Source organism: Leptosomus discolor, unplaced genomic scaffold (genome assembly GCF_034619465.1).
Source record: "Leptosomus discolor isolate bLepDis1 unplaced genomic scaffold, bLepDis1.hap2 HAP2_SCAFFOLD_124, whole genome shotgun sequence".
Lineage (NCBI taxonomy): Eukaryota > Metazoa > Chordata > Aves > Leptosomiformes > Leptosomidae > Leptosomus > Leptosomus discolor.
In genome coordinates, this window is record NW_028237881.1 from 156,778 (window position 1) to 182,846 (window position 26,069).

General features: G+C 48.4%; 1 protein-coding gene across 1 annotated transcript in view; it reads left to right on the forward strand.

Moving 5' to 3' along the window:
- The first annotated feature begins 1,574 nt into the window (after positions 1–1,574).
- Positions 1,575–26,069, forward strand: part of LOC147412514 (B-cell receptor-associated protein 31-like) — a 34,756-nt gene continuing 10,261 nt past the window's right edge. The window contains 3 exon segments of the mRNA XM_086481306.1: positions 1,575–1,602; positions 2,097–2,160; positions 2,251–2,313. Of these exon segments, the coding sequence (XP_086337432.1) occupies positions 1,575–1,602; positions 2,097–2,160; positions 2,251–2,313 (155 nt within the window).

Below are 26,069 nucleotides of genomic sequence, written 5' to 3' on the forward strand. Positions count from 1 at the left end.
CAGTTGGGCATTTCTTTTTTTCTTTTTTTTGCGTGAGGAGTTTCAAGCGTGGATCTGTCTTGCGTCTCGGACGTTTCCAGGCCATCCTCATTTGCGGCGTGATTCTGGGCTGTGCCGGCAACTCTGATCGCTAGCTGTCCGTTTCTGCGGACTGAGACCTCTTCCCTGCATCCTTACATTCTTAGGTCTTGAAGACAGGCTTCTTGCACATCTGTCATCTCGGTTTTGACCGTAACTTCTCGGAACGGGCCATTAGGTTCCTGCTTTTTTTTTTTTTCTGGGGCTGCCGTAGAAAATCCTCACCTTGCATTATGGCTCTGTAGGTCGTCTTGCCCGACAGCGCAACTCATTCGGGAGTCATCCTTCTTGCCGATAGCTTTCTCTCATCTTTGCGTCACCTCGTTTGTAGAGTTCTGTGTAGCGTTGGTCTCACTTTGTCTGTGTGCGTGTGTGGCTTGGAGCTGCTCTGCCTGGGGCTGTAGAGTCAGGTGTAGGTGGTATAGCCATAAGTGTCTCTGGTTAACATTTTGATATCCATAAACCGTTTAGGCAACGGTTGTACAGTCATATTGGGTTGAGTAGCCGGTGGCAGGCTGGGCGGCCAGTCATTTCGGGAGTGTTCTACAGAGAGGATGGGAGTCTTCTGGGAGGGGCTGTTGAGTGGGAGTGAAGCAGATTGCATCTCAAAGGTGTTAAGACTTGTGTGTGCCTGCCTCTAAGCTGGGTGTGTTGTTTTGAATGGCAGGCTGCCCCTGGCCTCTAGGTGGTGCTCTGAAGCAGAGATGAGAGCTCTGGTATTGTGAAGCTCTTGATTGACACCTGGGTAAGCTGTGTAACAATTTGGGTTTTTTAGATGCAGAGGGATAAGTAGCTCTTTGAAGAGCAACAGAGGCAGTGAGCAGAGCCCTGTAAGAAGGTGAGTTGGTGCAGGGTGTTGGAGGGAAGTTGTGACCGGTGGCTATGTGGCTACGTTATGTTTTTCTTTTTTTTTAATGTGAATGTGCGCAGCGATGTGCAAAGCAGGATGCTGGTGCCGGTGCTGACTCTGGCAAGGTGAGCTGTGGCTAGTGGGTGAAGTAGCGGTTATTTTTCAGTTTTCATATTGTTCGTGAAGTTTTAGGCGTCCCTTGTTTTTTGTGTTTTACAGGTGGTACCTGAGCCTCAATGCGGCCACCCAAAATGACGGAGACCGGACCAGGGAGGGGGCGAGGTAAAGGAGCAGTAGCTAGGTGTTGCTGTGGGCAAGCGTCTGTTTTGGGCAGTAGCTCTGAACACGTTTTTTGCCTCGTTTTTCCCAGGTGCCACACATGGGCTCGGAAGAACGAAGCTGCACGCCAATGAACCATCCGAGAAGCTGAGGCTGTGTCCTGGGTCAGCATCCAAGAGCCAAATATTACATGGCAACTTGGTTAAGCGCTTACCTTTGTTTTTTCAGGCACTGTGTGGGCCGCCTCTGGACTCGGCCAAGCATTTGAGTTGAGCTGGCTATTAGCGAGGAGGATCACGGGGCTGGTGATGTCTCGTAAGCACAACAGTAATTTTGTTTCCTGGTATCCCAGGTGCCATAAGTGACGATGGCTGCAGCATCCGGCTTTGGAACAGGTGAGGAGCAGTTGAGGAGTGGAATGACACTGTGCTTTTTTGGCGGTGTGTGTGTTGTGGGAAAGGTTGTTCGTGACTGGTGCGATGCTGTCTGCCAGGACTGGGGTTTTTTGTTTTGTTTGGATTTTGCAGATGAAGAAGAAATGGATACCAGGGGAGTGTCCCATTGATCTGATGTGTTTCCTTTGAGAATGGATTTGGACCCTGGCCCTTCGAATGCTAAGTTGTGGGACAGGTCCTGGGGGTGGCTTGTGGGGCGATAAGGTTAGGATTTTGGGGGAGGGAATTTTAGAGTTAGTATAGGGGAGAGGGCTGTCCAGGAGCAGTTGCTTTTGGACAGTTAAAGGGAGCTGGGTTACTTTTCCACCCAAGTGGTGTGTGCCAGGCAAGGTAGTTCCAGCCTGTCTCTGTGTTCTTGTGTGGTTTGTCTAGTCAATCTTCTGTGTCCTGGATGTTTTTTGGTTTCGAGGTTCTCATTGCTCTTTGTGCTCAAGGAGCAAGATGGGCATTTCGGGTGCCATCCTTGGCGTCTCGAATGCCCAGCCTCATCGGCATAGGGTCAGTCAGGCGCTTCTTTTCTTGCATAACAAGTGTGAGGCGTGGATCGGTCTCCTATCTCTTGAGTTTCTGGGCATTCTTCATTTTCAGCGTCCTTCCGGGCTGTGTCGGCAGCTCTGTCTGTGGACTGAGACGTCTTCCTTGCACCCTTAGGTCTGTAGGTCTCAAAGTCAGGATTCTCGTGCATCGGTCTTCTCTGTTTTGACCATAACTTCATGTAACGGACCGCTACATTCGACTCTCTTCTGCGATGACTGCGAAGCATTTCCTCCCTTGAGGCTCCATAGGGCTTTTCTGCCTGCAGCATCTTCCTCACTGGAGTCACATCTGATTGTGGTCTTATTGCGTCTCACAATCATGTTTCTCACGGTGTTGGTGTGTATTGTTGGCCTTCATGTCAGGGTTGAATCTGCCTTGCCTGGGGATGTAGCGATATTAAAGGCAGGGTAGCATAACTCTATTGTTGTGTGGTGATAACTTGATCCGCCCGGATTATTTTGGTGAAGACCGTACAGTCCATCTCCAGGCAAGTAGCTGTAGACAGCTGCCACAGTGACTTGCGGAGAGTTTTGCGGGTGTGTCTCATGTTGGAGTCTCACCTTCTGGGAGCAGCAGTTTGTGGTAGTCAGCACACGTGGGGCTCAATTTGGTGGGTTTTAAGTTGTAGTTAGAAGGCACAGGCGAAAATAAGATAGGCCTTGGGTCTCATCGAGGTACCAGTCAGCATGCAGGTAACTGCTTTAAAAGGTTTGTTTGGGTCGCTTTTTCAGATGCAGAGCGACGAACCCCACGCCAAAGGGCGAGAGAAGAGGAAAGTCGAGCGCCGGACAAAGGTGGGCAGGTGTCTGATATCAGAGATGCGACGTGACTGTCAGTGGTTCTGACTAGATTACGCTGATTTGTTTTTATTTTCTAGGTGCGGATCAAAATGTCAAGTGAGAGATCCACTCTAGAGCAAATTCTGGCAACGTGCGCGATGACCACTGTGCTATGGTAGCAGTTTGATATGTCATATTATTGATGTAGCCAGAATCATACCCCGTTGTTTGAGTTTGACAGGGGGCAGGCAGACTAAAGAATCTGACTCTGGCCGGTCAAGCGACCGAGACGGAGGGAAAGAGCCTCAAGCGAGCCAAGGCTTTGGGCGGTATCTTAGCGTACGCTTTCCTCTGTTTCTTTGGCAGGTGCCGCATTCCTTCTGGGGTGGGAGAAGTCGCACGACAAAGAGCACGTTGAGAAAAGGCGAGAGACTCGATAAGCGGCATAGTTAAGCTTGAATCGCTGAGGATCACGTGGTGCCTCTGTTAAGCATTTGTCTCGGGCTTTGCGGGTGCCCCGTGGGCTCTCCTCAAAGGGCCAAGGGTTTGAGGCGAGTCGGTGGATGAGAGAGGAGCGGCAGGCTAGGAACTGCAGAGCGGATGGTAACTTCTGAGTATAACAGGTGATATATTTCATCAGTTTTCTGGTTTCCGTGGGAGATGCTGGACATGACATCTGATTTCTTGGGAGCAGCACTTAGAAGGTGGGTGTCATTGGGTAGAGATGAATGCCGTGTGGCATGTCTGCGACAGGTGGCGTTCTGTCTTGCAAGCGATGAAGAACCTGGTGAATGCAGGAGCATCCCACTCGGATCGTGTGCTTCTGATGAGGAGGGATTCTGGACCCTGCCCTCTGAAAGGTAAGTCAAGGGGCAAAAAGCAGTGGGTGGCTGGGGCTAGCAGGGCATTTAAATTTGGAGTTGTGGACAAGGCTGTTATGGGTGGCTTAAGTCTGAGAGCGGTTAGAGGGCCCGGGGTCTGTTACACGGGATGCGAACGTGTGCGGAGCGGGGCCGTTCCAGCCCGTGTCCGTGGCTTAGCGTCATTTGTCATCTGCATTCCATCTCTTAGATGATGCCTTCCACAGGTCTCTGTTTCGCCCCCTGGGCTCTCTGCGCTTGGTATGTGTGTCAGTAGGGTTTCAGGTGATTTGCCGCTTCGCTATCAAGCCCCTTGAGCATTTATTTTCATCGGAGCCAAAAGCATGCCTGACATTGTGAATGTTCCTGGAGGGTCGCCCTTGTAGAGGCAATGTGGGCAGGTACGATCTGCTCTTGAAAAATCCACTTCCATAAAGCTGCCCTACAGCCTTTCATCCTGGTGTCCTTATGGGCTTAAGTCTTAAAGCCCAGCTTCTCACATGTCCATTGTTCTGTATTGCTCTGTATCTGTACTGATGGTCACCTAACACAGTATTGCACTGTAGCGTTCTGTTTTTGTAGGACACTATGGCATGGCATTGTATTCATCTTGCATTGCAGCACCATGCTGGTGTGGACTGAGATCGCGTCGCACCGTATGGCTCCGTATTGTGCTGTGTCTTGCATCATGCTCTTCGGCTCTGTATTGCACCACGCCTTGACTTTGGTCTAAGACTGCATTGCACTGTACGGCGCTCTGTCGTATCATAGGGCTGTGTCACACCTGCTATTGCGTGTCACCGTACGGCTCCACATTGTGCTGGGTCTTGACTGTGATCTAAGACTGCATCACACCATACGGATCTGTGTCATGATGGGTCTTGACTGTGGTCTAAGATTGTGTTGCACCATACGGCTGCGTATTTCATCACACTCTATGGCTCCATATTGCACTGGGTCTTGCATCACACTCTATGGCTCTGTGTCGCGCCGGATCTTGACTGTAATCTAAGACTGTGTCGCACTGTACAGCTCCTTACTTATGGCACTGGGTCTTGCACCACACACTATGGCTATGTGTCATACCAGGTCTTGACTGTGACATAAGACTGCGTCACGCTGTATGGCTCCGTGTCGCATGGGGTCTTGACTGTGGTCTAAGACTGCGTCGCACTGTTCAGTTCCATGTTGTGCCGGGTCTTGCATTGCACCATATGGCATTGTGTTGCACTGGGTCTTGACTGTTGTCTAAGACTGGGTCACACCGTATGGTTCTGTGTCGTGCTGAGTCCTGACTGTGATCTAAGACTGCATTGCACCATACGGTGCCGTGTCTTTTTTTTCCTTTTGCCCCGTCTGTGTGGGTTTTTTTTTTCCCCCAGTCCCTATCGCTCTGTGTGGCACTGTTAATTGTAAATGTTTGGACTGCGGAGGGCCTCGGGTTTTCAAAGGCAGGGAGATTTTGGAGGCCAGCGGGAACCCTGTTCCTGAGGAGAGCCGCAGACCTGTGGTGGCAGGCAGTGGGTGAAGGGCAGAGCGGAGAGGGAGGGGTGGTTTGTAGGGTAGGTGAAGTGAGTGTTGTGCATGTGTGTGGCTTTGGTTGTGTGGTAGTGTGTAAGCGTTGTTAACATGTTGTAGCTGGAGTTGAGGTATTTTTCTTTTCCAGGCCTTGTATAAAAAAAGCAACAAACCACATCCCCAAAACAAACACACCACCCAAACCCAAGATATTCTAATAAGAAAAAAAACCCAGTCAGGGGATTTTTTTTTTTCCACTTGCTGTTTTTTTTTTTTTAACCTTATTGGGTCCTAATTGGTCTGCACAGAGATAACTGCCAAAGTTTGGATGGTGGAAGGCAGCAGGGTACTTGGTGGGCTTTTGAAAAGGCCGGAAAAGACCCAGCACCCTCGGCGATTTAGTAGGGAGCTCTGTGTGCAATGGGATAGTCCGGCAGAAGCCATAGTGAGCTTGGGAATGGAGCAAGGGTGACGGCGGGGTTAAGGAAAGACCAATGGATGCTGTGGCACTCTTGGTAAGTCAACAGGGAGCTCATCCTGCTCTGGGGTGGGTGCTCCACTGGTGCTGCTGGTGGTGGCAGCTCCGCAGCTGGCTGGATGTGCGGGCATTGGGCTTTAGTCCCGGAGAGAACCGGAGTCGTCTGTTCCAGGTAAGAGCTGTGAGAAAGGTCCAGGTTCAGCATCACATACACTGGACAGGGGAAATGGGGGGAAAAAGGAGATAAAAAGGAGAAGGGAGGGGGACCGGGGGCAATGGAGGCAAAGATGGGGAAACTAGGGAGAACTGGGGCAAATGAGGAGAAAGAAATGGAGAGTAGCAGTGATTATACCCTTTGCTGTTTTTTTAATTATTTCTTAGTTTTCCTTAGTGCTGATGTTCTTCACATTTTTTTTTCTACTTGTTGTTGGTTTGCTGTCCCTATTTAATAATTTCTTCATTTCCCTAGTAACCATATCTTTTATTTTTTTTAATGCTTACTTTTATTATTTCCTTTCTTTCCTTAGTGCTCTTTCATTTACTTTTTTTTAATCCATTTTAGTTCTCCGTCACTGTTTAAATTTTTTGTCTTATTTCCTTTTAAAATTTTGTCTCCTTGGATCCCTTCTGCTGTCTTAATTTTGACACATTTTAAAATTATTTTGTGCATTCCTCTACGCCCTGACTATTTAGATATTCTTTCTACCTCGGCATTTTCTTTTGCTGTGGCTCTTTGTTCTTTCCTCTCTTGTTATTTTGGCTATTGTTCCATTCTTTCCTGTCTTAGTCTCTTGGCTTTAAAAATTTTGTTTCTGTGTCTGCTTTTATCTAGTTTGCTGGTGGTGTTTTTCAGGTTTTTTTTTTGTTTGTCCTCTACCTAGTCACTTTTTTTTTCCTCTCCTTTGACCCAGCTCTCTACCCTTCTTTTTAATAGTTTCCAGTTTCTTGAGTACCCAGTCACTTCTTGAATTTACTTTTGATGTGCGTCTCTTTCAGCCTTTATTTTTTAGGTTTGCTTGTCTTGCCTCATGTGGCTTTTTAGGTTTTCTGTGCTTAATTTTATCCCAGCTAACACGTTTATTTGTTATTTCCTTCCCGTGAGTCCTGCAGCCCGTGCTTCTTTTATGATTTTTTTTTTCCCCACAACTCTATTAATTTAGATTGCTGTCTCTGTTTTTGAATTTTTTTCCTCTCAATCTCTTGGCTTTAAAAAGCGTTTCTACACCTGTACAGGTAATTTAGTTTGCCATCTCTTATTTTCAGTTCTCTGATGACCATACTGTAGCTTTTTGCATTTTCAGGTTTCCTTCTCTGTCTCCTTTTGTTAAGCTGACTATCCCTGTGTTTTAATCCTTTCTTGTCTGTTACATGCCCCGTCGCATTTGACTCTTTTGTCCTTTATTCAGTTTGCGCTCCCTATTTCTTTTTCCATTTTCCTTGCTCTCTGGCTATTTAAATTTTATTTTAATGTCTCCATTTATCTAGTTCCCTTTCCCTTGTTTTAGTTTTTTCCTGTCCTGTACCATATTGCTTTAAAAATTTTATTTCTATATCTTTTACCAAGATTCCTGTCCTAGAAACTTTAGCCCCTGGCTTTTTATGTTCCACTTTGAATCTCCCTCTAACAAGTTTTTGAATTTGCTACCAACGATGTGGAAGATTGATTGAGACTAAAAGAGAAGCGTGAAGCTAATGTTCCACATGTAAGAATAAACATGATAAAAGACCAGGTGTTCCAAACATGGCAGAATGAATCTTGAGCATACACAAAAGCCAGGCTGGAAACCGCCCGGGAGGGTACGTGAGAGAGGACGTAACCGCAAACAGTCACGCGCGTGGGCACGCCAGAGAAGAATGTTAAAACATCCCCCTTGGCTTTTTACTTCAGGAATGAGAGCGCTCTGTATAATTGCTTGAAAGAGAGAAGCAAGAGAGCTTCCTTTGCTATGCCGCACATCTGTGCCGATTAAAGAATATACCTAGAAAAAGGCTACAAAGTCTGCATCTCCTTCATCACCGCAGATAGGTGCCCCATGTGAGGAAAACCTCCAGGCGAGTTTGCTTTTTATAGTTATACTAAGGTTTTTGTGGCTATAATCCTTAAACAGGAACACCTGCACCTGTTGAACAGGAAAACTACACAATCATTGTAATGGGACAGATAGCTTCGTAAGAGCTAAATTACATTAAAAAGGACTGTAACAGGTATTGCGTGCTGCTGGGTACCGTGTAACTAAAACCCATCTAATGTGATCGCTGCTGTTGGTAAAAGAACATTGTAATTGGTTCCCAGTAGATGGCACGCTTGATAGCGCTATGTGGGAGCGAGTAGGGGAATGCTTACAGACACCTAAAGGGCTAGGTTTTGAGATTCCTGATGCTGTTAGTGTGACACAGGAGTTTTTATACTCCCTGTTGGCACCGCTCAAACCTTTAGAGGCTATTGTTAGAAAAAGGGAAAGAAAAAAAAAAAGATAGAAACGGGGGCCAAGGTGCCAAAATATATGATAGAGCTAAAGATGTCCCAAATAATTCTGAGACTGAAGACCCTTTTGACCCTGGGCTGCTTAGTGCAGAGGGGGAACCAGGTTTTTATCCTCTATTACCATTACCTCCTCAGCCATTAGAGACACCTTCCCCCCCTGCCCACCCCCCCGTTGAAATTTTCACCTTCACCAGTGTTACATTCTATATTGTCTACGACACCTGCTAATCCCTTTCTGAAGGAGCTATCTAAGATCGAGTTGGCAGCACAGAAATGTAAAGAAGCAGCTACAAAACGGGCTAATTTTACTTTTGCCTTCCCCGTTATAAAGAAATAAAACCGGTCCCCAACTAATGAGGGTTTGCCTTACCAGGTTAAATAAAAAAACTATTACCGAAAATGGATTACAAAATACGTTCACTGTAGGATTAATAGAAGCGGTGCGGGTGGCAAATATAATGACACTACAGGATTGGAAAATATTAACGAAAACAACATTATTTTCGGCACGACGTGAGGTTTGGCAATTAGAACATTACGACTTAGTAACAGAGCAGGCGATGGATAATTTGGGTGCAGGAATACCAATTCATCAGAGTCTGCATACAGGCACAGGACAACATATAAGCACACAGGCACAAATAGCCCTGGATAGATGGGCTTTTGAACAAGTCCGGCTGGGTCAGTGAGGAGGAACAAGGAGAGAAGGGATGGAAAGAGTTAACAGGATTCAGGCACCTCCTGCCCTGACCCTTGAACAAGAGTAAAGAAAGATAACAGGGAAGTAAACATGTGCAGACCATCAGGTATGAGAGAAGCACAAGCCTGCAGGATAGCAGACAAGGGAGTGAGCAGTAGTGGCGTGTAAACCATGCCTGTACACCAATCATAGCTTACGTAGTGGTGCATGCGCTAGTAGAGAAAAGTATATAATGATGGTGTACGAAACAATAAAAGTCTTCGGTCCATGCCCTTCCTCCGCCACAAGTCGGGGCGTCATACGGGATATTTTATGACAATAAGACGAGGTTCTCGGGAGCCCTCTGTGACATTTGAAGATATACTGCAGGGGGCAAAGGCAAGTAGATAATCCTGAAGCCGCTAAAGCTTTGTTATTCCAGTTGGCTTTTGAAAACGCTAACAGTGACTGTCAATCAGCGCTACTACTATTGAAAAGAAAGGCAATGGACGTAGGGGAATATATTAAAGTACGTCAAAACATCGAAACTGAGACTTACAGAGCATCGGTTCTTGCCGCCGCATTATCTCAATTGCATAGTTATCAGAACACTGTTAAATGTTTTAATTGTGGTAAACAAGGACATACAAGCAAGGAGCGTCCTGAAAAGTGGCAGATGTGCAAGAGTAAAAATTTGATAAAACCCACAAAAAGATATTGCCAGACAGTATTAACACTGAAGCCAAGAAAACTCAATAACAACCAAGTGTTATTAAGCAGGTATTCTTTATTGTGGCGCCAGGCAGCACGGGGGTGTTGCCTTTGATGGCGTGGCGACCTGGCTCAGGAACGGCACGGCGGCCTTCCCCGGGCCATTAGCTCACTGACACCAATGTGGTGGACAGCAGATGGCGTTTATTGCTGGGTGATGCGGCGTTATATAGCTTAGGTTTACGACCTCATTTCTGTCCGCTTACATCATAAACTAGGCACTATTGGCTGTCGGGAGGGGGGGCCCCTATGTTTCCGTACAGCACGATATCTTCCGGCCGCCAGACCCTAACTATCTACAGGGGGATAGCTCCTTCTGTACGTGCACGCTCAAGCGTTAGGATTCTTGCCTTATATTTACAGCTTTCATGTTTATTCATTACATTTCTAAGAAAAGGTTGGGTTATTCTAATTATTTCCAGGAATTCATTAACATAAGTTCCTCCCATAGTCCCACCTCAGCCCGCCCAATTTACACCCCCCCCATCAGGGGTTGTTGGTGGTCACTGGGGACAAAGGTCCGAGTCTTCCTCACGGTTGAACTTTTGAACTTGTCCTGTGGCGCGTGCCCTGTACCATCATGGGTCTCTTCCAAACTGCAGGACCAGCTCTTGCTAGCTGCTCTCCCTATCTCTCTTGCTTAGTCTTCTGTGTTCCTTGAGCCCCACAGTCTGATTGGAGGATTCCACCTGGTGTCCTTCACTTGGCAGATTCTGCTTCGTTCTTATCTTTAGAGTGTTTGTTAGTTAGTCCGCAATGGATATATGCATAATGATTAGCACAAATTGGCCTCCCTCCCTATCTCTAAAGGCTGGTCAGCAGCACTTTTCTAAAAGTCAGTTAGCCATTCTTTATTACACGGCAAGGCACAATGAACAGCTCGACCGTGTGTCGGAATGCGGTCGCGATCGCTCCGCAATCGACGAGACAAAATTTCCCGTCCGGTACGATATATCGTTACCCCGATGACAATCTTGTCTGTGCAAAAAACCGAAGGATACTTGAAAAACATCCTGCAGCATATGTCAGATGAATTAAAATCTCACGGATTGCAAATCGCTGATGAAAAAGTACAAACTCGGCCACCGTGGAAATAGCCGGCGTGTATTTTATCAGAACAACGTACTAAAACTTACAAGACAAAGTAGACCTTGAACGACTTACAGAAGTTTTTAGGAGACACCAATTGGTTATGCCCTCAGCCGGGTGTTTCTAATCGGGAAGTGTCATTCATTTGCACCTTTGAATGGGGATAGCAACTTTACCTCAGGATGCTGCTTGTCAGCAGAAGCAAAGAAAGAATTGGACCCTGTAGCACAAAAATTATCTGAGCTTCAAGCAGACAGAATTTGAGCAGAATTACCCGTGGGTCTTTTCATCCTCAGAACCGAACGTCAACCCATCGGGTCAGTGGGTCAGTTGTCGGTAGACAATAAGCGAGTTTTTTTACCTAGAACAGTTGTTTTTTACCAAAGGAGCTTAACAAAATCATAACCCCTTATTTAGAACTTGTCATATGGTTAATTACGAAAGGGTGTCATTGTATTCGGACACAGAGAGGATACGATCCCGAAATCCTTTACCTGCCTTTACGAGCGCAAGAATATTGCTGGCAGAAACACGACCGCCGCAGAAAGGCATTTTTCAGTTTCAGAGAAACAATCGCATCGTCCAGAGGTTACATACAGGGGCCCCAGCGCAAACGACCGACAGAACCGTCCCACCGAATCGATCACGTGGGGGAGAGGGGTACGCGCACGTTCTTCTTCCATCAGGACCGCAATGGTTTCCAGCACGATATATCGAGCCTTATCACGAGCTGCAAAGATGTGACCCGGAATCCAGCGCCTCAGATGGAGAAGTTGAACCCAAATGAAAATAAGAGACCACGGAAATGAGAGAGAACAACAAAAGATGATCCTGTCGCCCGGGGAAAACTTAAACAACTACAACATAGCACAAGTACAACAGCAGCATCTGCGGGTGCATCGCCTATGCCAGCAAACACCTTTTTGGCGTACTTAGCAGTCATCACCAGGAACAGTACGGTAAGGACGTATACTTATTCTTTACACGATACGTCATCCTAGTCGCGCTCGACATTTGTATCGGGCACATGTCTCGGACCCCTCACCGCCATTTAAACGAAATACCTGGTGGGATCCGGAAATTCCTATTTCAGATAATGATTCAAAATGGACGGAGGGAACCCGGATTCCCCCTTCAGGGCCTTTAACAGAAGGCAGAGATGGGGTACGAAGTAACGACACCCATCAGTATCATACCGGGTTATCACCCATTTGCACGTCAAACGAGCCAATACAGAATTGCCTTAATACGGGAGAAAAATTTCATCTTTCAACATGGGAAAATAGACAAGGAGCAACTAGCCATTTAACATTCATCTCTGCTCCCAGAATAGCCGACGCAGTCGTCAGTCAAAACGCAACCACGATTGCCCCTGTTAACTTACCTTTATGTAAGATCCCCAGAGATATGACAAAGGATGTAACAAATCTTAATCGGACACCTCATAGCCTACCAAAAACCTGTGCTACAAAACACAACCCATTTAATATTTTGGGACCAGGGTCCCCACGGACACCTCATAACTAATTCCTCGAAGGACGTAAATTTTTTATGCACTAACTAATGAGTCGAAGCGGTCAGAAGGAGGTCTTTCAGGACCCGTGCTACAGGCTCAGTTTAAGGAGAGTTTTAGTTCATATTTTGCAAAGCTTTGCCGATCGGCCTCGCCGTTTAGACTCAGACACGTAGCACGTGGAGTCTATTCAAAAAATAATAATTAATATTCTTTACAGTTGACCAATTTTCATAATGACTCTTATTATTTGTACCTCGCGTCCTTACGCTTTTGTGGCCGCATCTGAGATTAATATTTCCAAAAACAAGTCATACCTTTGAACTCACCTTACAGAACTCATATCATTTCAGTTGCATTACACACACAAAAATCTCTAAATTAAATGTATCTGCCACAATACCAATGAGACGAGAAGCCGAGATACGTCTTCTCGTAAATGCGACTCGACAACGGGTAGGGGATTCTGGCCTAAGTCGGTTAGCAAAGGCACTGAAACAACCTCCACAACGAAGAAAACTCTGTATAGGACGGGTCATCGCTTTTATAATATCCGCAATCCATATCTTAGCTACCGCAGCTATTACCGCTACAGCTTTAGCAGAGTCTGTACACACCGCACGCAAATTAGCGGGAACATTGAGTAACATAAGCCAAGAATTAACTACGCAAGCAAATATCGATCGGCAAATATTAACGCACTTAGACGTATCGGAAGCGGCAGCGATACGGTTAGGCGATAGGTAAAATGCAACGGCTAATCGAATGAAATTACAAATGCGACTGGGAATGTAAAGAAAAAAGTTATGCATTACTCCATTAGTATGGAACGATAGCGTATATACGTGGGATCATATTAAACAGCACATTCAAGATGCTTTTTCAACTAACATAGATAGCACGGTTCAAGATTTGACCCTCGCTTTGCAAGGACAAGTGGCAGCGCTTACAAGATTTAGCACATAAAAGCATATCGGATGACATCTCTGACAGCATGACGCGGCCAAAGCCCCCCAGAAAAATCGGTTTACCGGATTAAATTTACAAATTTGGGCAATTGTTGGTCTCGGCCACACTTGTGTCCTTTTTATACTTGTAGCGCTCAGAATCATCTGGGGAACCATACAAGATCCCAGAAGAACGGAAGTCGAGGTTCCTTGCCGCTCTTGCCGTGAACCCGACGTTCCAAAACAAAGAGGGGGAGACGTGGGAGCGGTGCCATACGGACGAACGACCAAGACTAAAAGAGAAGCACGAGGCTAATACTCAATACGTAAGAATAAACATAAAAGACCAGGTGTTCTCAATAACTCTCCACACAGGAGAACGAGACTTGAGCGCATGAAAAGGCCAGGCTGGAAATCCCCCCGGGATCGTGCATGAGAAAAGACATGGCTGAAAAGAGTCACGAGCGTGGGTGTGCCAGAGAAGAATATAAAACATCCTGCTTGGCTTTATAGTTCGGGCATGAGAGACCTCTATGTAGTTGCTTGAAAAAGAGAAGCGAGAGAGCTTCCTTTGCTATGCCGCACGCCCGTGCCAATTAAAGAATATACCTAGAAAAAGGCTACGAAGTTGGAGTCTCCTTCATCGCCGCTCTGCCCCAATTCCGCTCCCTTTCTGTTTGTTACTCCAGTCATCTTACGTTCTCTAGTTTTGAATTCTTTGCCAGGTTTGTCGCTTTTCAATTTGTCTATGCCGGTACGCAGCTGTCTTTTTTAAAAAGAATTCTTTCTGCTTTCTTCCTCTTTTATAGTTTTCTCTCCATCTCCCTCTATCTGGTTCCCTATTGTAGTAAAATCCACAACCCCCCCGTCCACTCTCTTCTTCTCCTGGCTGCGGGCACCTCGCTCTCTCCATCCCTCTCTGTCGCACCTCTCCGTCCTCCTCCTTGCCGAGCTCCGTTTCTCTCTCGACACCCTCGTGCAGTTCCCCGTCCCCGTCTCGTTCCCGGTATCCCATTTCCCAGCTCCCCGTCCCACACCCCTACCTTTCCTCTGGCCTGCCTCCTGCTTTCCTCATTCTTCTTTTTCTGCTGCCTGCAGACATCGATCCTTGTAGCGAACTCACCGCCGGGACTTCCGAAGGGCACGAAGGCACAAACCGTCACCGCCTTGTTTGCAATCCCGGATGCGTTTCTGGCCGCCGGGCCGCAGAGGAGGGGGTGATGTGCCGTGGGCCCAGGGTGTTCTGTTCCCTACGGGCTCTAGCCGGGGTCCATCCCCGCCGCAGTTCTCTAGATCTCTGCCTGCCTCCTTGCCTGTCCTTGCCTTCCTCTCCTTTTCAGGCTGTCTGTTTCCCCAAAGCTTTTTCCTCTTCTGCTAACATTGCCCTGTCAACTGTCACCTTCTACCTTTTCTTTCTATGTCTTTCCTTTTCTATCTGCCCACCGGCTCTTATTTCATTCTTCCTTGTTGATTGTGAAAAGAGCATTTCTAGGTCTCTCTCTAAATTTTCTTTTCGTGTCTCTATTTATCCAAGTCCCTGCTGGGTTTTTTTTGTCTTCCTGCCTATCCTCATCTTCATCACCTTTTACGTTTTGTTTCAATATCTTCATTCTTGTAGTTTGATGACCCTATTTCCCTCCTTCCTTTTTAACATTTCCTTCTTATCGACCTATTTTGGTTTCCCTTTGTTACCATTATGGAATTTTTTAAACTGGTAAAGTAAAAGGACATAATTTTTGATAATAATATTGCTGTTATAATCAACGAGTGACTTCTCTCCATAGCTTAGTAAGGCATCTATGTTTTTCTACCTACACCCCAGAAAAATGAAGTTGAATTCCCTACCTGGTCACGTTGCTGATGTAACGGATGTAGCCACAGTAAAAGAGCTGGAAGAGTAACTTCTAGTCCAGGTGGCTTTCTCTATTCAGTGCTTTGTATCCTGTAAACTGAAAGCAGATGAGAAAAGTCCCTGCTGCTCCTCTGGGTGCCTTTATGTGTTATGGTGGTAGACCCTGCCTCTTTCCCAGGGGATTGTGGGAAGGGTGGTGGGCGGGTCCTGGAGTATATGAGCCTCGGGCTCTGTTCAGGGAGCTCATTCTGCTCTGGGGCTTCTTTGGTGTCAGTGTTCTGCCGAGCCTTCAGTTATTAGTAGTTTTTGAACTGCCTAAGCTATTTTTGGCAGATATGCCTCGACGCTTAAAGAAACAGAGGGCTCTCTTTGAGGTAGGAGCTTCTGTAGTGGTTGAAGTTCAGCTGCATTTATCTTACAAAGTATCCTTATATACAAATTTTCTTTTTTTAGGTCAAAAATTTTGTTCTGGGCTAGTAAAAGTAGCATGCTTTTTCTTTTAATCTATGTCTATTGTGTTTGTTCGGAACTCCTAGCTATTGAAATGGAACTAGTTTTAGTGTATACCGAGTTAATTGTTACTATTTCTCTAAATAGGACCAAGGGTGAGGTTAACTAGCAGGGGCTAGGGCAAATATCTGGCACGCAGTCACAAGATCGTGAATTACCTGATTTCTCACAAGCGCAACAGCAATCTTTTGTCTTTCGGTATTTTAGGTGCCTCAAGCAACGATGTCTCTGGCATCCAACGCTGGAATTGCTGCAGGTGAGCAGAAGGCCACATTCTATTTGAGTAGGAGGGTGTAGTAGAAGAGGTCTGTATCGATGCTTACTGCTGGTACTGGTTCTGTGCAGATGAAGATGAGCCTGGCAGCTGCAGGAACATCCTGGCTAGCCGATGCGGTATTTTGTCGAGGACGGATTCAGAGCCTCGGCCGTCTGAAAGCTAAGTGGAGCGATGGGTGTTTGGGAGGGTGTTCTGGGAGGTGGGGACAAGGTTGGGAGTTGTAGGGAGGGGTTTTAAAAATAGCATAGTGGGGAGAGGGCTGTCCAGGAATAGGTCTCCGGAGCAGCACGGGCAGGGTAGTTCTAGCCTGTCTCGGAGGAACGAAGCCTCATGCTGACGAGCCGTCCGAGAAGGTGAGGTGTTAGCGTGCTGGGTCAGCGTCTAAGAGCCAAGTATTCCGTGGCCACTTGGTTAAGCGCTTACCTTTGTTTTTGCAGGTGCCGTGCAGGCTGCCTTTGGAGTCGGACGAGCATTTGAGGTGAGCTGGGGATTAGCGAGGAGGATCCTGGGGCCGGTGACCTCTCACAAGCAGAACAGTAATTTTGTTTCTTGGTATCTCAGGCGGGGTGAGCGATGATGGCCATAGCCCCTCGCTTTGGAACTGATGAGGAGCAGATGAGGAGTAGGATGACATGGCCCTTCTGGGGCTGTGTGTGTGTTGTGGCAGAAGCTGGCATTGACTGGTGCGTTGCTGTCTACCAACACTGTTTTCTTGTTCAGATTTTGTAGACGGTGAAGAGGAATTAGGAGTCTGTGGGAGCATCCCATTTGGCCGACGTGTTTCTTTTGCTGAGGATGAATGTGTCCCCCCGGCCTCCTGCAAGCTAAGTTGTGGAACAGGTGTTGGAGGGAGGGGGGTGGGACTGGGGGAAGATAACTTTGGGAATCTCAGGGAGGGCATTTTAAAGTTAGCTTAGGGGAGAGGGATATCCAGGGTCAGTTCTCCTCGGGCGGGTAAAGGAGCGGGTTACTTTTTGGCACCAGTGTAGCACGGGCAGGGCAGTTCCAGCCTGTCTCTGTGGTGTTATGTAGTCTGTCTAGTCTGTTTACTGTGTCTTGGAGATTTCTCGGGTCTCGATGTCCTCATTCCTCTTTGCGCTCGAGAGCAAGGCAGACATCTCGGGCGCCATTCCTGTGGTATTGAATGCCTGTACTGGTTGGCGTAGTGCCAGTCGGGCGTTTCTTTGTCTTGCATGCCAAGCTTCAAGCGTGGATCCATCTTGCATCTCGGAAGTTCCCAGGCAGTCCTCATTTGCGGCGTCACTCTGGGATGCGACGGTGTCTCTACTCACTAGCTGTCCGTTTCCACGGACTGAGTCTTCTTCCCTGCATCTGTACGGTCATAGGTCTTGAGACCAGGCTTCTTGCGCATTAGTCATCTTGGTTTTGACCGTACCTTCTCATAACAGGCCATTACATTCGAGGCTTTTTTGTGGGGCTGCCATAGATCCGCTCGGCCTTGCGTTGTGGCTCTGTCGGTCTTTTGGCCTGACACCTTGTGTGGTTCGGGTGTCATCCTTCTTGCCGGGAGTTTTCTCTCCTCTTTGAGTCGCCTTGTTTGCAGTGTTCTGTGTAGCATTTCTCTCTGAGTGTGTGTGTGTGGCTTGGAGCTGCTCTGTCCGGGGCTGTAGAGTCAGGGGTAGGTGGTATAGCGATAAGCATTTCTGGTTAATGTGTTGAAGATACGCCTAGACCATTCAGGCAACGGTTGTACAGTCTTCTCTGGTTGAGTAGCTGTTGGCAGGCTATGCGGCCAGTCATTTTGGGAGTGTTTCATGGAGAGGCTGGGAGACTTTTGGGAGGGGCTATTCAGCAGTAGTGAAGCAGAGTGCATCTCACAGGTGTAAAGGATTGTGTCTGTGGGCCGCGAAGCTCGGTGTGTTGTTTTGAATGGCAGGCTCCCCTTGGCCTCTGGGCGGTACTCCGCAATGGAGGCGAGAGCTCTGGAATTGTGAAGCTATTGATCAGCCTCTGAGTGACTCATGTAACAAGATTTGTTTAGGGTTTTTTTTTTTTTCAGAAGCAGAGGGACAAGATGCGCTTTGGAGAGCAACAGAGGAGGTGAGCGGAGCTCTGTAAGAAGGTCAATGCAGGGTGTTGGACGGAAGTTGTGACTGGTGGCTACATGACTACATCATGGCTTGGTGGGTTTTTTTTTTCTGATTTGAAGGTGCCCAGTGATGCGCAAAGCGGGATGCTGGTGCCGGTGCTGACTCTGGCAAGGTGAGCCATGGCTAGCGGGCTGAAGTAGCGGTTATTTTTCAGTTGTCGTATTGCCAATGAAGTTTTAAGCATTCCTTCTTATTTGTGTTTTACAGGTGGTACGCAAGCCTCATTGCAGCAGCCTAAAATGACAGAGGCTGGACAGGGGAGCAGGCAAGGTATAGGAGGCGGGATGTACGCATCGCTGCGGGCAGGCATTGGTTTTGGGCAGTAACTCAAAATGTGTCTTCTGCTTTGTGTTTAACAGGTGCCACACACGGGCTGGGAGTGACGAAGCCTCATGTCGATGAGCAATCGGAGAAGGTGAGGCTGTTGTGGGCTGCCTCGGTGGCTATGAGCCAAGTGTTACATGGCAGCTTATTTAAGCACTTACCTTTTCTTTTGCAGGTGAAGTGCAGGCTGCTTCTGGAATAGGATGAAAGTTTGAGGTGAGCCGGTGACTTCTCACAAGCGCACCAGTGATTTTTGTTTCTTGGTATCTCAGGTGCGGCGAGCGCTGGGGGCCACAGCACCCAAGTCTGGAACTGGTGCAGGGCAGGTGAGGAGTGGAACGCCTCGGCCCTTCTTGGGGGTGGTTGGGTGCGTGTGTTGTGGCAGAAGTTGGAACTGAGCGGTGCGGTGCTGTCTGCCAGCAATATTTAGTTGTTTTCTTTGGATTTTCCAGACAACAAGGAGGAGTTTGGAGACAGTGGGAGCATCCCGTTTGGCCGACGTGTTTCCTTTGCTGAGGATGGATTTGCGCCCCCTGGCCCTCTGCAAGCTAAGTTTTGGGATGTGCGTTTGGAGGGAGGGGGGTGGGACTCAGGGGGAAGATAACTTTGGGAACGTCGGGGAGGGAATTTTAAATTTAGCTTGGGGGAGAGGGATATCCAGGGTCAGTTCTCCTTGAGCGGATAAAGGAGTGGGTTACTTTTTGGCACGAGAGTAGCACGGGCAGGGCAGTTCCAGCCTGTCTCTGTGGTATGTAGTCTATCTAGTGTGTTTACTGTGTCTTGCGGATTTCTGAGGTCTCGATGTCCTCATTCCTCTTGGCACTCGAGAGGAAGCCAGACGTCTCGGGCGCCATCCCTGCAGTCTCGAACGCCCGTACTGGTTGGCGTAGTGCCAGTGGGGCGTTTCTTCTTTCTGCATGAGGAGCTTAAAGCGTGGATTGGTCTCGCATCTTGCAAGTTCTGGCCATTACTCGTTAGTGGCGTCACTCCGTGCTGTGTCAACAGCTCTCCTTGCTAGCTGTCCGCTTTCAGGGCCTGAGACTTCTTCCCCACATCCTTATGTTCATAGGTCTTGAGGCCAGCCTTCTTGCGCGTTAGTCATCTTGGTTTTGACCCTAACTTCTTGAAACGGGCCGTTACGTTCGAGGTTTTTTTTTGTGGGGCTGCCCTATAGAACCTGTTCGCTTTGTTTTGCGGCTCTGTAGGTCTTTTAGCCCGACACCTTGTGTCGTTCGGGTGTTCTCCTTCTCGCCGAGAGTTTTCTCTCCTTTTTGAGTCACCTTGTTTGCACAGTTATGTGTAGCGTTGCTCTCTGAGTGTGTATGTGTGGCTTGGAGCTGCTCTGCCCAGGGCTGTAGAGTCAGGGGTAGGCGGTATAGCGACAAGCATCTCCGGTTAATGTCTCGATGATATGCATAGACCATTTAGGCAATAGTTTTCCAGTCATCTCTGGTCGAGTAGCTGTTGGGAGGCTGTGCAGCCAGTTGTTTTGGGAGTGTTTCATGGAGAGGCTGGGAGCCTTCTGGGAGGAGCTGTTCAGCAGTAGTGAAGCAGAATGAATCTCAACGGTCTTAAGGGATGTTTGTTTGAGCTGCAAAGCTCGGTGTGTTGTTTTGAATGGCAGGCTGCCCTTGGCCTCTAGGTTGTACTGTGAAATGGGGATGACATCTCTGGAATTGTGAAGCTACTTAAACAAGTCACCCAGGTGCTGATAATTTTTTTTTTCAATTGCAGAGGGACAAGATGTGCTTTGAAGAGCAATAGAGGAGGCGGGTGGAGCCCTGTAAGAAGGTGAGACGGTGCAGGGTGTCGGAGGGAAGTTGTGACCGGTGGCTACATGTCTACATCATGCCTTGTTTTCTTTTTTTTTATTTGAAGGGTCGCAGCGATGTGCAAAGTGGGATGTTGGTGCCGGTGTTGACTCTGGCAAGGCGAGCCATGGCTAGCGGGCTGAAGTAGCAGTTATTTTTTCAGTTGTCGTATTGTCGGTGAAGTTTTAAGCATCCCTTCTTTTTTGTGTTTTACAGGTGGTACCTGAGCCTCATTGCGGCAGCCCAAGATGACAGAGGTCGCACTGGGCAGCGGGCAAGGTAAAGAAGTGGGGCGTAGACATCGGTGCAAGCAGTCTTTGGTTTTGGACAGTATCTCAGCACGCGTTTTTTTGCCCTGTTCTTTGCAAGTACCACACACAGGCTTGGAGGAAAAAAGCTGCACGCTGATGAGACATCCGAAAAGGTGAAGCTGTTGAACGTTGGGTCAGTGGCTAAGAGCCAAGTATTAAATGGCAGCTTGGTTAAGCGCTTACCTTTTTGTTTCGCAGGTGGCATGCAGGCTACTTCTGGAATAGGATGAAAGTTTGAGGTGAGCTGGGTATTAGCGAGGAGGATCACGGAGCCAGTGACTTCTCACAAGCGTAATAGTAACTTTGTTTCTTGGTATCTCAGGTGCGGTGAGCAATGATGGCTGCAGCGCCCAGCTTTTGAACCGGTGCAGGGCAGGTGAGGAGTGGAATGGCACGGCCCTTCTTGGGGGTGGGGGTGGTTTGGTGGAGGTGGGGATGTTGCGGCAGAGGTTGGAATTGAGCGGTGCGGTGCTGTCTGTCAGTAATATTTTGGTTTTTCTTTAGATTTTACAGACGAGTAAGAGGAATTTGGAGACCATGGGAGCGTCCCGTTTGGCCATCGTGTTTCTTTTGCTGAGGATGGATTTGCACCCCCGGCCCTCTGTAAAGTAAGTTTTGGGATGTGTGTTTGAAGGGAGGGGGGTGGGACTGAGGGGGAGAGAAATTTGGGAATTTTGGGGAGGGGATTTTAAATTTAGCTTAGGGGAGAGGGCTGTCCAGGGTCAGTTCTCCTTGGGCGGATAAAGGAGCGGGTTACTTTTTGGCACCGGAGTAGCACGGGCAGGGCAGTTCCAGCCTGTCTCTGTGTTGTTCTGTAGTTTGTCTAGTCCGTTCAGTGTCTTACAGATTTCTGAGGTCTCAATGTCGTCATTCCTCTTTGCGCTCGAGAGCGAGCCAGACATCTCGGGCGCCATCCCTGTGGTCTCGAATGCCTGTGCTGTTTGGCGTATTGCCACGCGGGCATTTCTTTTTTTCTTTGCGTGACGAGCTTCTAGCGTGGATCGGTCTTGCATCTCGGAAGTTTCCGGGTTGTCCTCGTTTGTGGTGTGGTTCTGGGCTGCACCAGCAGCTCTGCTCGCTAGCTGTCCATTTCTATATACTGAGAATTCTTCCCTGCATCCTTGCGTTCATAGGTCTTGAAGGCAGGCTTCCTGCGCATCAGTCATCTCGGTTTTGACCATAACTTCTCAGAATGGGCCATTAAGTTCGTGCCACTTTTTTTTCTGGGCCTGCCATAGAACCCCTCGCCTTGCATTACGGCTCTGTATGTCATCTTGCCCGACAGCGCAACTCAATCGGCTGTCATCCTTCTTGCTGGGAGTTTTCCCTCCTCTTTGAGTCGCCTTGTTTGCACAAACTCTCTTGGTTGCAGAGTTGTGTAGCGTTGCTCTCTGAGTGTATGTGTGTGTGTGTGGCTTGGAGCTGCTCTGCCCAGGGCTGTAGAGTCAGGGGTAGGTGTTATAGCGATAAGCATCTCTGGTTAATGTCTTGATGATATGCATAGACTGTTTAGGCAACGTTTGTACAGTCATCTCTGGTTGAGTAGCTGTTGGCAGGCTGTGCGGCCAGTCATTTTGGGAGTGTTTCATGGAGAGGCTGGGACCCTTCTGGGCAGGGGCTGTTGAGCGGGAGTGAAGCAGATTGCATCTCAAAGGTGTAAAGGACTGTGTCTGTGGGCCGCGAATGTCGGTGTGTTGTTTTGAATGGCAGGCTGCCCTTTGCCTCTAGGTGCTACTCCGCAATGGAGGCGAGAGCTCTGGAATTGTGAAGCTATTGATCAGCACCTGGGTGCCCCATGTAACAAGTTTTGGTTGGGGTTTTTGTTTTCTCCGATGCAGAGGGACAATATGCGCTTCGAAGAGCAACAGAGGAGGTGAGCAGACCATAGTGAGCGGCTGAGCAGAGCCTTGTAAGAAGGTGAGTCAGTGCAGTGTGTCGGAGAGAAGTTGTGACCGGTGGCGATGTGACTACATCATGGGTTGTGTGGGTTTTTTTTTTCTGATTTGAAGATGCCCAGTGATGCGCAAAGCGGGATGTTGGTGCCAGTGCTGACTCTGGCAAGGTGAGCCATGGCTAGCGGGCTGAAGTAGCGGTTATTTTTCAGTTGTCGTATTGCCAATGAAGTTTTAAGCATTCCTTCTTATTTGTGTTTTACAGGTGGTACGCAAGCCTCATTGCAGCAGCCTAAAATGACAGAGGCTGGACAGGGGAGCAGGCAAGGTATAGGAGGCGGGATGTACGCATCGCTGCGGGCAGGCATTGGTTTTGGGCAGTAACTCAAAATGTGTCTTCTGCTTTGTGTTTAACAGGTGCCACACACGGGCTGGGAGTGACGAAGCCTCATGTCGATGAGCAATCGGAGAAGGTGAGGCTGTTGTGGGCTGCCTCGGTGGCTATGAGCCAAGTGTTACATGGCAGCTTATTTAAGCACTTACCTTTTCTTTTGCAGGTGAAGTGCAGGCTGCTTCTGGAATAGGATGAAAGTTTGAGGTGAGCCGGGGGGAGGCGGAGGAGGATCATGGAGCCGGTGACTTCTCACAAGCGCACCAGTGATTTTTGTTTCTTGGTATCTCAGGTGCGGCGAGCGCTGAGGGCCACAGCACCCAAGTCTGGAACCGGTGCAGGGCAGGTGAGGAGTGGAACACCTCGGCCCTTCTTGGCGGTGGTTGGGTGCGTGTGTTGTGGCAGAGGTTGGAAGTGAGCGGTGCGGTGCTGTCTGCCAGCAATATTTAGTTGTTTTCTTTGGATTTTCCAGACAACAAGGAGGAGTTTGGAGACAGTGGGAGCATCCCGTTTGGCCGACGTGTTTCCTTTGCTGAGGATGGATTTGCGCCCCCTGGCCCTCTGCAAGCTAAGTTTTGGGATGTGTATTTGAAGGGAGGGGGGTGGGACTGAGGGGGAGATAAATTTGGGAATATTGGGGAGGGGATTTTAAAGTTAGCTTAGGGGAGAGGGCTGTCCACAGTCAGTTCTGCTTGGCCAGGCAAAGGAACGAGTCTCAACCGTGATCTAAGATTGTGTAGCATTCTATGGCTCTGTATCACGCTGTCTTGACTGTGATTCAAGACTGCGCCGCAATGTTTGGTTCTGTATTGCGTTGAGTCTTGCGTCGCCCTCTATGGCTCTGTATTGCGCCGGGTCTCGGCTGTGATGTGAGACTGCGTCGCCCTCTATGGCTCTGTATTGCGCCGGGTCTCGGCTGTGATGTGAGACTGCGTCGCCCTCTATGGCTCCGCGTTGCCCCGGGTCTCAAGTGTGGTGTGAGACTGCGTCGCCCTCTATGGCTCCGCGTTGCCCCGGGTCTCAAGTGTGGTGTGAGACTGCGTCGCCCTCTATGGCTCCGCGTTGCCCCGGGTCTCAAGCGTGGTGTGAGACTGCGTCACACCATATGGCTCCGCATTGTGCTGGGTCTTGTGTTGCACCATACAGCTTCATATTGTGCTGGGTCTCGACTGTGATGTAAGACTGCGTAGTATTCTGTGGCTCTGTATTGCCCTGTGTCTTGACTGTGATTCAAGAGCGCTCGCACTGTTTGTCTCCTTATTGCGCTGGGTCTTGCGTCGCACTGCGTTGCTCCATATAGCTGTGGGTCTGGAGTGTGATGTGAGACTGCATCACACCGTATAGCTCTGTATTGCGCTGGGTCTTGCGTCGCACTATATGGGTCTGTATTACGCTTGGTCTCAACTGTGATCTATGACTGCCTAGTATTCTATAGCTCTGTATTGCGCTGGGTCTTCCGTCGCACTATATGGGTCTGTATTACGCTTGGTCTCAACTGTGATCTATGACTGCCTAGTATTCTATAGCTCTGTATTGCGCTGGGTCTTGCGTCGCACTATATGGGTCTGTATTACGCTTGGTCTCAACTGTGATCTATGACTGCCTAGTATTCTATGGCTCTGTATTGCGCTGGGTCTTGCGTTGCACTGTATGGGTCTGCATTGCCCCAGGTCTGGAGCGTGTTGTGAGACTGTGTCACACGATATGGCTCCGCATTGCCCCGGGTCTCAAGCGTGATGTGACGTTTTCCTGTGCTTCCCATTATGAAGGCTGACATTTTGGCCTCGAGTGGAGCGGTGATGTTTGGAGGATCCTAGTGACTCAATTTGTGGACTGCTTCTGGAATTGGGGGAAATATGCTATTCTAGAAGGTCACTGGTGAAGCAGAGATGTTTGGAGGAGGGGAGCAATGAATGGGAGTTGAATGAATGAACGAACGAATGAATGGGAGTTGAATGAATGAACGAACGAATGAATGGGAGTTGAATGAATGAACGAACGAATGAATGGGAGTTGAATGAATGAACGAACGAATGAATGGGAGTTGAATGAATGAACGAACGAATGAATGGGAGTTATTGTGTGTAAACTTATGGGTGTGTGAATGTGGTTGGTTTGTTTGTTTTTATTTCAGGTAGGATATAATGTTGACAGTAAGGTATTGATTTGAGAGTACTGGAAAGTAAAAAACCAAAGCAGCTGGGGGTTTTTTGTTTTGTTTTGTTTTTCTTTCCCTGTCTGGGTGTTTGTGTGGTGTTTGTTTGTTTGTTTTTTTTTTTTTCTCAGGTCCTCATTGCTCTGTAGGGTGCCATCAATTGCCAAAGTTTGGGCGGCGAGGGGTCTAGGGCCAGGGTTTTCACACAGAAGGCCATTTTGTAGTCTCCCGGCAACGCCATTGTCAGTGAGTCGCAGAGACGGGGCGATGGCCCGTGGTGCTGGGCGAAGGGATTAGCAGAGAGGGGAGGGTTGGTTTGTCGGGTAGGTGAGCGAGTGTTGTGCTTGTGCATGGCTTTGTATTGTTGTGTGTTAGTATGTAATAGGTGTTAGCGTGTTGCATATGGAGTTGAGATTTTTTCTTTTCCAGGCATTGTATAAAAAAAAAAAATCAACCAACCACAACTTAGAATAAAAAAAACCCCAGTCGGGGGATTTTTTTTTTTTCCCCCGGCTGGGTTTTTTTTTCCCCCGGTCCCGGTCGGTCCGCACGGCGACAATCATCGCCAAAGTTTGGGCGGCGGAGGGCCTAGGGCTGGGGTTTTCGCAGGCAGGGCGATTTTGGAGGCCCCTGGGAACCCCGTTCCCGAGGAGAGCCACGGAGATGGGGTGGCGGGCAGCAGAGAGAAGGGAGGGTTGGTTTGTTGGGTAGGCGAGCGAGTGTTGTGCCTGTGTGTGGGTTTGTATGGTTGTGTGTTAGTATGTAATAGTTGTTAGTGTGCTGCATATGGAGTTGAGATTTTTTCTTTTCCAGGCATTGTATTAAAAAAAAAAAATCAACCAACCACAACTTAGAATAAAAAAAACCCCAGTCGGGGGATTTTTTTTTTTTCCCCCGGCTGGGTTTTTTTTTCCCCCGGTCCCGGTCGGTCCGCACGGCGACAATCATCGCCAAAGTTTGGGCGGTGGAGGGCCTAGGGCCGGGGTTTTCGCAGGCAGGGCGATTTTGGAGGCCCCCGGGAACCCCGTTCCCGAGGAGAGCCACGGAGATGGGGCGGCGGGCAGCAGAGAGAGGGAGGGTTGGCTTGTTGGGTAGGTGAGCGAGTGTTGTGCCTGTG